The sequence below is a fragment of the Monopterus albus genome, unplaced genomic scaffold (genome assembly GCF_001952655.1).
Source record: "Monopterus albus unplaced genomic scaffold, M_albus_1.0 scaffold59.1, whole genome shotgun sequence".
NCBI classification, from domain to species: Eukaryota; Metazoa; Chordata; class Actinopteri; order Synbranchiformes; family Synbranchidae; genus Monopterus; species Monopterus albus.
In genome coordinates this window covers 1480845-1492174 of record NW_018127939.1, presented here as the reverse complement: position 1 = coordinate 1492174, position 11330 = coordinate 1480845, and the positions used below count along the sequence as shown (strand labels likewise).

General features: G+C 42.5%; 1 protein-coding gene across 1 annotated transcript in view; it reads left to right on the top strand.

Moving 5' to 3' along the window:
- The first annotated feature begins 891 nt into the window (after positions 1–891).
- Positions 892–11330, top strand: part of tmtc2b (transmembrane O-mannosyltransferase targeting cadherins 2b) — a 93694-nt gene continuing 83255 nt past the window's right edge. The window contains exon 1 of the mRNA XM_020602971.1: positions 892–1399. Within this exon, the coding sequence (XP_020458627.1) occupies positions 1317–1399 (83 nt within the window). The 5' untranslated portion in view covers positions 892–1316. The remainder of the gene's footprint in view (positions 1400–11330) is intronic.

Genomic DNA, 11330 nt, shown 5'->3' with positions numbered 1-11330 from the left:
TAAAAAGATTGTCACAGGCCACTGTGAATTGATCGCCATTTGTATGTTTTCAGTTTATACAAGTTAAAGCACGGACACACAGTATTTATTTTGACTTTTTTTTTTGCAGATGTGATCATTTATGTTTATTAATGAAGCGTAATATTGAAGCCAGAGCAGTATAATGAGAAATGTTTTAGCAAAACAAATCATGATACATGAATAAATGTACAGTCTTGGGGATTCTTTAATTATTAGCTTTCCCAATTAAGGCAAAAGAGATACACATCAGCCTACCATGTTGCTCTAAAGGCCAACTGGCAGGTGGTAAATAAGGACAGAGGCATCACTGATTACAATAATGTTACATTTATTATTGTGCTAACTACTTACGGAATAAAATAGCAAAAATATATATAATACATTAATGCACAGATAATTCATGGAGCCTACCTAAATGTCTCAGCATTGTGTAGTGTGATTTAACCTTATCTCCGGAGGAGGGGTAGTGCGCATGCGCTTCAGATCTCCGAAACACACGCTTTGGATCAACACTGTGTCTTCTTCCGGAGACACCAAACCTAAGAGAGGAAGTACAGCAGATTTTCTTTCACATTAAAGCCTAACAACTTTCATAAATTAAGAGTGCTGTAAGAGGAAAATTAAGATGTCAAAATTGATAATTTACTCTACAAATATGAGAATGCGACTGTTAATGATTAGCAGCTTTAAAATTGGCAGAAAATTGATTAATCTGAATGCAAATGGTAGATTAGGCTGGAAACACCTCTTTCTTCATCTTGTGTTTTAATAACATCGCTACATTCTTGTGCTTATTTTGACCCTAGTAGCCTATTGCTCATTAAGACGTTGGTCAGCGCGCTTTGTTTAGAAAACGTAACCGGATGTCGCTTATGTCACTGTTCCTAACTTGACCGCGCTCTCGACCACGTCGTGTCTCCATCCCCGGCTGCGGAGCGTCAGAGCGCTGGTCCTCCTCTGTGTCGGGAAGGCGTGTGGTAGGCTACACTGGCACGGATTGACTAAACGCTGCTCCTGTGTTATTTGCAGAATCCATCTCCCAGAAGCATCCAGAGCTCCCCGGCTCAGAGGCAACATGGGTTAGAAACAAGGCGAGCGACTTTGTGCACTTAAGCCAGAATGATGGAGGGGGAAACGGACTTGTTTTCACAGAGACATCCTGATAAAGACAGAGACTGAGTAGAGATCGGGAATCGCTGCCTCTCTGTCTCGTTTACCATCTTTCTCCTTTGATTAAGCTATTTTTCCTGTTTTGTTTAGTTTTTTATTTTGCCCCGCGTGTGTGCACAATAGAGATGCTTGCAGAACTGCTGTGCGGCGCCGTGGCTCTGGTCCTGTATGTCAACACTCTGGACGCCGATTTCTGCTACGATGACAGGTACTTTGCTAAATGAATGGCATCCAGTCATGTGTTACTAACTTCACTATCCCCGCCGTATGTCTTTACCTGTACCCTATCAGTCCAGGAGAACAGTGAAGGAACAACGATAGGCTTCACTCATTGTGTTGCCCTAACTCTGAGCAGTGTTAATGCACCAACACCGCTGAGCGCGTGCACTCAGACAACAAGCGGTCCGCCTGTAGGCATGTATCACTTCATCAATAGGGTATGGTGCTTAGAAGAGCTACCCAGTGATTCCAGGTGTTTGTGTTTGTCTGTGCACTCCTTTCTCTTGCAGACACTTGGTTTAGTGAGTTTCTAAAGACCTGTATCTGCTAGTACTTTAACATTTTTAGTGGCATTACCTTCATATTCCAGCAGCTTCCTTTTGGTAAGAGGGTGACTACAGTTTTCCAGAGGATGAACAGTAAAATCAGAAGTAAGTAGGCTGCATGCATGGATACCCCAGTGTTGAGTGTTGCAGCCTCCAGAGCCTGGACTTGTTCGAAGTGCTGACTTGTGCTGAGGAATTAATTGATCTCTGGAGAAGCCCCTTTGCCAAACTCGACCGGTTTTGCCAGATACTGAAACTTTGAACAAAGTATTTTATTTTTAACTTACTTAAAAATTGGGAGTAGGCTGCCATCCTCTGCTCTCAGGCATCAGCGTGAGTTCAGCCAGCAGGGTAACACTGTGCATTACTCATAGCTGGCCTTTTCATACTTGATGGCTGAATAGTTTCCCGTGCCATAGACTCATCTATGTATCATCCATGATGTACGGTAGGTCGGAGGCATCTCGATTCCCAGCCGTCATTATATCATCTTCCTGCCACTTTACAGCTAATACAGTTGATTAATGATGAGCTAATGTTTACAGATATTAGGATAAAATGCATCTGCTCTGAAGAGAACACTGTGCAGATCATCTATATCTGCTTTGTTCTAGCAGTTTGTGTATTTATGACAGGTGCTGTGTGACTATTAAAACACACCCAGAGGACACAGCTTAGTGAGCAAACATTACACGCACACCCTCCACATCAACCAGTGGTGAATTTCCTCTACAACTCCGCTTACTGCTTTGTATATGGAACGCTTCCTGCTTAGCACATTCCCTGAGGCCTTCTTGGTGAAAGTCAGAGACTTTTCTCTTGGTAGAGTTTCTATGCATGTGCACTTGCACTCAGCGCAGGTGATAAAGGTGACAACTGTGCAAGAAAGATGGTGTTCTGTGTCTATAAAGCTGTCAGGGAGTGGCAGCGCAGTGGAGAGGCTGCTGCTGCACAGTCACCCGCTGTGCGGCTGCTGGAGAGCCTCGGGTCTCCAGGTTTTAATGTAAAACAGAAAGCCAAACCCTGATTATTTTGTGACAAGATGTTAACATAATGTTATTTATTAGCTTGTGGGTTTAGGTCCAAGTTATTGCAGGCTTCTTACGAAATGACAGAAGCATCCCATCCTAAAAGATTTCCTCTGACGTGATCTGTGTCTGACATGTTTCATTAGAAGCTATCGGTCATCCACTGTTATTTGCTTTTAACACCGTGGGTTTGGATCAGGCTCGCAATTAGCAGCTGTCTCCTGTCCTCTCAGGCTCTACTGGGAGGGTTAGGGAGATAGAGGAAGGGTGGGTGCGACAGAGATATACTGTGTAACCCGGCTAAGTGAAACAGCCCTGGACGCACAGACTGATCTGTGCTTGTGTAGAAGAAAAGGCTGATGTTACTTGTAAAGAAGTTGTCATCATAGATAATGCCAAAATAATGAAGAACACCATTACCTAGCAACCTGCAACCTGTAGACTGAATTTATTTTAACTGTGTATCTGGCAAGTAATGTTTTTCATAAAGTGAAAGGACATCAGTATTACAGTGTTGCAAACCTGCAAAGTGGGCCTCCTGCTCAAAAATAAAACTATAGTTGATGTATTCTTCATGTGAATTTGAAAAGAAACTATGTGCCTCCCATTGAATGTTTATGATAAATAGTTGCAGATGAATTATATATGAATATTTTGTCACAGTGCAACATCGATTCCTCTCTGTGAAAAGACAGATGGTGCTTCTGTTTCACTTCTAGATGGGAAACCAGTGCACTGACTTAACTTTGCTAGTGATTAAAAGTTAGGATCCAAAATCGTGGTTTGTGCCTGGGGCTGTGCAAAACGGCTAAAGGCTAAAGAGCTACAGACACCTGAGGGTTTGCAGTTGGAGGTGCTGAGTGTGGAATACGTTATGATGTTTCTTCCTGTGTGTTTTTGTCAGGGTTAAAGGAATGGTCATGAAAAAAATATCTAAGGCGCTGTGTGTTTTAATCACGTACTTCTTCTCAGAAGTGTGCTCAGTGGTTACACATTAATGAGAGCAAACTAATGCGTTCAATTATATTAATCAAGGCCACCAGGAGGGCACAGTTAAAGGAAAAAACAGTTTACATGTGTTATAATCACATGCAAGGCACTTTTCTGCAGTCAGTCACAGCCCCTCCCTGCAGCTCCACGGTGCCAAATCACCCCAGGGAGCTTTTCCCCTCCTTTTCTTGGACACACTCATCATTAGCACATACACAGCTTCGACACCTACACTGGAAAATGGGAATCATACGTCATGTAGTTCATATCTCTGTGGCTGTAATCTACAGTTCAGAGGAGAAATACTGGTGCAATATTCTGGGACTTGCTGCAGTAGAACAGCAAACACTGGTGAAGGACGTAGTGCATTTTTAGCTTGATTTCAAGTGTGTCACACTCCTTAGTTTCTGGATTCATAGAGTTTTAGTGCCAAAGGTCAACCAATGTGAAAATAGTAGCAGTGAAGTGAACAACTCAGCCATTTTGTTCCATTTAGCAGTTGAAAACATTTTGTTTTTAGAATATATTTCAGCTCAACCCATGCACACACACTTTATGGATTATTGGTCCCTGTCAGGAGCTTGATAGATGTGATGAACTGCACCCACCTCATTTCTCTGCCCTTGTGAGATGTCTTAAGGTTTCAGTGTGTGTGAAGGTTGTGAGTCACGTTGAAGGACGCAGCCTCCCTGGGCATGGGCGATGATTTATAATGCTCAGACAGTTGGTAAAGGGGAGTCGCCGCTCTGTTTCCTGTCCTGAAAGCTTTATTATTGAAGAAGTCTTGATCTGAGGCCGAACCAAAACACTTCACACTGATGCGGTTTGATGTGAGTCGATGATGGCAAAGAAGCCACACAGCGCTTTGGGATGTGACTGATGTTGTTTTATGATCATACCAGGGTTGCAGTGGTGTGCCAGTTCCATGGTATATCATGGTATGAAAAGTTATCATTTCATACCCATTTGCTTATGACCGGTACAGAAGAAAAAAATGCAGTGCGTGTGCACCTCTCTTGCCTGATGCCTGTCAGACTCCGCAACGGGTGCTACACACGCACATGAAGCGGAAAGAAGGAAGCTGAAAGCCCGTCACCAAATTCCATCCAGTTAAAAAGAAATTAAAATCAGCAGCGCAGGATTACTTTGGATATCTCAGAAATGAACACCTTCGAGAACACCATCCCTCAGCATCACATTGCACCATTGCAACCCTACATCATATCAAATAAAAAAAAAGAAAACAAACCTGAAATCATCCTATATTTATTTTGAATGGATTTTAACCAGTTTTTATTATGTAACACAGTATGTGACTTCACAGACAGACAGACAAAAGCTAGACTGTGTACTTCATAAAAATCCACACACTTTGTCTTGGTTTCATCATGTCCAGCAAGTTTATGTCTAACCTTCAGAGAGCTTTTGTTGAAACCTCTGTGTGGTCCCTGTGAGGTGGAGCCCAGTCTGTGTTGGCTTACCTGGCCTGCCATGGACTGCTGGCACAGTGTGTCAGTGCACTGATCTGGAACCCTGCTATCATGGCCTATACTGTAAAATGGGCTGGTTAGCCTTGTGGTTATGTTGAGGACCCAAGGGCGGTAACCTAGCAGTCCCAGTATCTTCGCTTATTTCTCCGTCAGACTTTTTTCTGCCTGCTCCCTGTAATTACTGTCGTGTCTGCAGAGAGGGGACTCACGACATGGTTTGGTAGCCGGTCCACCGTTTCTCCTTCTCTCTTGGTCTCTTTTTCTTTTTCTGCCCTCCCTACAGCTAACCCCCAAACCCTTTTAGGCCTCCAGCTCCTATCATCCTGCGACTGCCTCCAGATGGTCCTGTTTGGTAACCAGTTTAGGGTTTTTCTCCTCTCTGCAGTTTGAAGAAATGGATTCAAATGGATGATGTTATGTTTGCTTGTAGTTGCCAGGATGGATAAATCAAAGTTCCCGATGATTAAAGTGGCTCTAATGAAGTGTCTAAAATGACTATATGTAATGTGATATCACCCACTATGCAGTATACCCCGGCTCTATAGAACTTTATAGCATCTTTCAGCTGTTTTGGTTGTTGCACTGCAACTTTACTGCTGTGGTTTGTGCCACTCTTTTGGCTACGGCAGGCAAACAACCTATGCTAGTAGCTAGCTATATTGAAGACAGTGGTAAATGCACACATTCTTCCTTTGGGAGTTGGAGGAGAGCAAAGCAGAGCTAAAAGGAGAGTGAATATTTGACTTACATTTGGTGGCCAAACACACACAACTCCAAATGAATTCTAATGTTGCTCTCTATCTGTGTTTTCATATGGTTTTATTTGATTTATATGTTTATGTTTTAATGTTTCGTCAGGGCGTCATTGAGAATGAGAGCTTGCTCTCAACTGGCCTTTTCCCTGAATAAATAAAGGTGATGATGATGACGATGATGATGATGAATGGATCTGTTGTCTAGTTGATTAAGCTTGGATGCTCTTGCATTTCCTCCCTCAAACCAATAGGGAGTACAATCTGTTGGCAGGAAAGGAACGAGATATGTTAAAGGCATCCTGCCAAAATGTGTTGGCCCCACACTCTGCCTGGTAGATCTTCCCAGGTTAATAAAGGAGGGGGTGTTTGTGAGCAGTTTTCATAGATTATACACAATTGCTGTGTACCAACTTGAGACGGGCACAGTAGCTGTTGTGTGCATTCCTGACATCAAATTTGTGTGAAAAGTTTATAGTAATTTTCACTCAAGTTTTTTTGCAAATGCCTAATTGCCACTGAAACATAACTAATCTCCTGCCATCTGGTCATTTCACAGAAATGGATTCTGTTAGAATATGCCACCAGCCTTTACTGGAGCTACATCAGCCCTGAAAGATCAGCTCAGTTTTTAACCACAGAGAGAATGGATCTCCATTTTCCTAAGCTCTCCAGCAGATAGCCAGTGAGGGCAGAATTTTCACGCTTGCCACAACTGCAAGATAAGCTAGCGCAGCCGAAATTCATTTCTAAAAATACCATTGATGAGGGGTTTCGATGTGTTTGGTTCCCTAACCCACAAAACCCAACAAAATAACTCGTCTTGGATGGAAGTTGCTATTTAGGACAGTAGGATACGGCTAACTGGATAGATGCTCCTTTTTCCTCCCTTTCTTATTAGGTGCAGAATAAGACTTTATTTTGCAGTATCTTTATATTGAATTTTGCTTGAAATTGTTGCTCTACATGCTGCGTTATCTATGGTGAGGGCAGAAAGAAAAAATATGAAATGTCTGGAAATTGTGCAGCAGAGGTCAAATTTGAGGGAATGTTTTATTGGTGCACTTCCTAAACGTAAAAAATGTGGAAACACACACATCGCAGCAGAGGGCTGCATTCCTGTTATCTAACAGTGGACTACCTTTTCCAAACCTTTCCATTCAGGGTCAGCAGGTTACTCAGTTAAATGATCTCTTCAGAGTTTTGTGTCATAGTACACACATAAATGTTCACTTCAGGATTCATTCCAATATGGAGCAGATTTTAAAAAAGGGCCATGACCAAATATCTGACTAAGGAATATGCAGTATAGCAAACATAGCATGTTAGAATAAGATGATAAACATGGTAAACATTAGATGATACCTACAACTACAACATGTGAATGCTCAAAGTGTCATATGCTAAAACCTCACATAGCTGCTATGACTGTGGACTTTTAAGCTTGTCTTTTTTTAACTGTGAAATGTGAAATACTTCATGTTATGTGTTTAAGCAAAAAAAAAATATTGGTGAGGTTAATAGACTGACACTTTGTTTCTCCAGGAATCAAGCTAAATAGCAGGACAACTTCACCACTCTGGCACTCATGAACACCTTACAGTATATTCTGTGTGGTACAACTGAAACATTGTGCCCAAAGCTTATTTGTGTGCGAAGAGTAGCATGTTGCAGTGTTCGTGGTAGTTTTCCACTTAGTCACAGTAATCCTCAGTGATATTTTAGAAAGGGAACATACTCCTGTTATGCCACTGGACACCCATAACATCCAGGTAGAGATGGTGTCTAGTCTCTCGACAAACAGGATACGTACATGAGTCTTAAACATCTGTGACAGCTTCATGTGCAGTTAATGGTACCAATCTCCATTTGATTATTGTAGCAAACTGCTATCTGCCATTGGATGGAACTGAATATGCGTGGCAGGGTGTAGGGATCACTCTGCTGATTACCCCTGCTTCAGCTGATTGCCATTTGTGTTATGCTACAGCGGCAGACTGGTTTCTTACTGCGGGATTGAAAGCTTTTTATGAGCAGTCGCCATGCCCAGCATTTCTGTGCTCTAGCAAGGCCAGAGCAAGCTGCTTCAAAGCTGCATTAATCAGGCTGTGATGCTTTGTAATCACCCAACTGGTATGCAGTGGGATGACAAATGGGCCACGTGCAGATGCCAGGTCAGCTGCCTGTTGGTGGATTGAGGCATTAGAGGTTGTCTATGCTGCACTGCTTAAGACATTAACCCAAGTCATCTTTAGTGCTCTTCACCTGGCTTTTTAATTAAAAGCCAATAGATTATCTGTCCTAATACTTCATGTGTTTATAGCAACACGCACTGCAGACAGACACACACACACACACACACCCAATAGCAATCGCCTTAAATGGGAATACTGCCTAATACTGGACTGAACCATCTAACTCTCGCGTGATCAGCCTTGTGTGACAGACATTCAAGAAAGGTACTCAATGTGAGAAAGGCATTGAAGCTGCCAAGGAATACACTTGATGGGTGGGATGTTCATAACAAAATCAGGTTAATCACATTTAGAATCAAATAACATGAGGCATGTCAGCTTTGTGTGTTGCTGTAAACTATTTTGAAATGGTAAACCAATGGCCATAGGTTATGCACCCATCATTAAGCATGAGTCTCAAATGATTTGACTCTGCAGGACTAAGTTGGTAATGGGTCTAGACAAGGGCTTGGATTTGGAAGACTAACGCTCACTGATGGCTCTTAAGCTGTGGCCACTCTGAGGCTCAGGGCCCTCTTCATGTTAATGGGATTAACAGGACTGTGGATGAGATGGGGCATGACATGTAAGCAGAGAACCCCAGGCCATTAGAAACAAGAACTCCCCTGTCCCCCATACCCAACAGGGATGCTTTAGTTTGTCCTTTTCAGTAAGGATTAGGAAACGACTACCCCTCTTCGCGGGGCCTCCGCAGCTCATTGGCCTTATTCTTGGCTCTTTTCGATAAGGTTATGACACAAATTGGCCAATGGCTGGCCAATGCCTTTGTCCATTATAAGAGGAAGGGGCTGTGTGGTCCCTCTGTTCTCTCTGAACCCAATGTAGGAGGTTGTTTATCCCCAAATAGAGGCGGAAATTAAGCCTGTTGTTTATGAAGGACAAAGAAGCAATCCCTCAGTTTTTTATTGTTTGAACACGGCAGAAAACTGCTGTAGCTTTGCAAATCAGACCTGTCAGAACCAATTGGGTGAACTCATTCTGGTCGTACGTGCTGTGATTAGCATTTTCAAGAACGGCAGAGGATTCACAGTTAGTGAGCTAACAGAAGGTCATTGCGTTATGCATTGTGTTATGAATATGCCAGCTCGACCTGTTAGTTTTGGGTGATGTCGACGGTTAGTTGGAAACATAATGTCAATCAAAACACATGTGGAAATGTGGCTTGACAGGTTTCAGAGCCGGTTGCCAGGCTGGAAATAAGCCATCTGCTGTTGGTTGTCAAAGCTGACAGAATGCCATATTTTAGTTAAATATATTTTACATAACCCACATCTGCTTGTTGGTTCTCTTACTCTGGTCTCTAACTTGGTTTGCTGTTTTTGAAAATTGGCTAAAGGGTTGTGTGGTTTTCCAAATAAAACTGATTTGCCACTTTTATATTCCGAAGCGTGGCGGTGTGCCGCTGTCATGCTCTGTCCCTGTTGTGTTTATCAGCCTTATATTGCCTTTCAAAGGCTGTGGAAGTTTATGCGTCTCTTTAATTTTTTGCTGTTTTGTGGTTATTGCTATTGACAGATTATTGTTTAACTTGATGAAACCAATGAAATCCATGCAACAGCAGCACACATTCACCTGTATAGAAGCTTCCTCATTCAGGAATACAGTCAACTTTTTACACAGTGGAAGCAGCCAGCCTATCTATATCTGAATTTAGTCTAAATCTCACTGTACAGCTCGAGAAAACAGGTGATAATGCAAATTTTTGAATAATTTGCTACTATTATGGTTGAGGCAATTTCCCCTTTCCTGTCAGGCTCGTTCCTTATAGGACTCGTGTTGGAATTTCTCTGACCTGTGTTATTATTGTGGCTAAAGTGGTTTCCAGATATGATTACAGTATCTGATGTTTCCTAATTGTGGTAAGTGAGTCAGATGCAGCACAGAAGAGCCTGTGGTCTGGCCACCATGCCACTGTGGGTAACCTGTAGCTCCCCTTAGGCCTGTAAGACTGAGACACATGCAAACATGCGCTCATTATAATCTTCATTCTGATGCTGTGTATTTTCTGTCACTAAAGTCACTGTGTGGGACAGTAGGGAACATCACTGTAATTTCAGAGAAAGAGAGGAAGGACTGCTCAGGTGTGTGCAGTTCTACTGTTTTCTTTATTTGAGGATCTGGGAGGAAGCTGACAAAGCAAATTAAAGCCTGAATTCTTGTGGACTTGAACAGTCCCAGCTGCAGGAGTCGCCTTCTCCCTCTCTTCCCTCACTTCCTACCTCTGACCAGACCACAGCAACGGAGGAAGCACATCTTTTCAAAAGCTGCCTCTAATTGATACTGCTGAGCCCTGGGAACCTGGTGTGTGGTTTTAGTACTCTGCAAACTGCAGTGTGCCACCCTCTGGGACACCACAGGTTATTTACAACCAGACAACCAGTCTGGACCAGGTCCTTGTATAGTTTCATTTAAGTAAGTAAAATACCCACCACACTTGCAGCCTTTCATCAGATAGCTACATGGGGAGTTGAATCCAGTCTTAACCTTTAAGGAGCTTTTCACTAAAAGGTTCTGTGGGATGAAAGAATAAAACCAGTTATATATGTAGTTTAAATATCTGCTGTTGCTACTGGCTGGTTGGTACTGTGTGTGTTTCCTCACCATCTGTACAGTTTCTAGCGTTTGAGATTTTCGTTTTTTAAATTTTGAGTTAATTTAGGATTTGGGGACATCTTTTTTGTGTTGGTATATATTCTACATTATGTACAGTATGTGGCAATACCAAATTCCTTTAAATGTGGTGTAAATCGACTGCTTCTAATCTAACTTGTCATGGCTTGGTGAGGCAGACGAGTATCTCTCCAGCTGGAGAACAGCTTGTGTTGCATTGTATTTCACAGACAGATCCAACTCTCTTGTTCGCTCTATTTCTCTCTTGCTCGCTCTCCCTCCCTGTCTTCATGAATAAAATCACACCAGTGACATATTGATGGAATCATGATGGTTTACAAGTGTGATTTCAGTCGTTTATTTTGGCTGAGTGCTGACCCAGAGTGTCTTTGGTCACGGTGATTCTCCTCATCGGTGACCTTTTGCATGTGTGTCTTTGGCTATTTTGCCAAGTGAGCTCTTCCTCTTC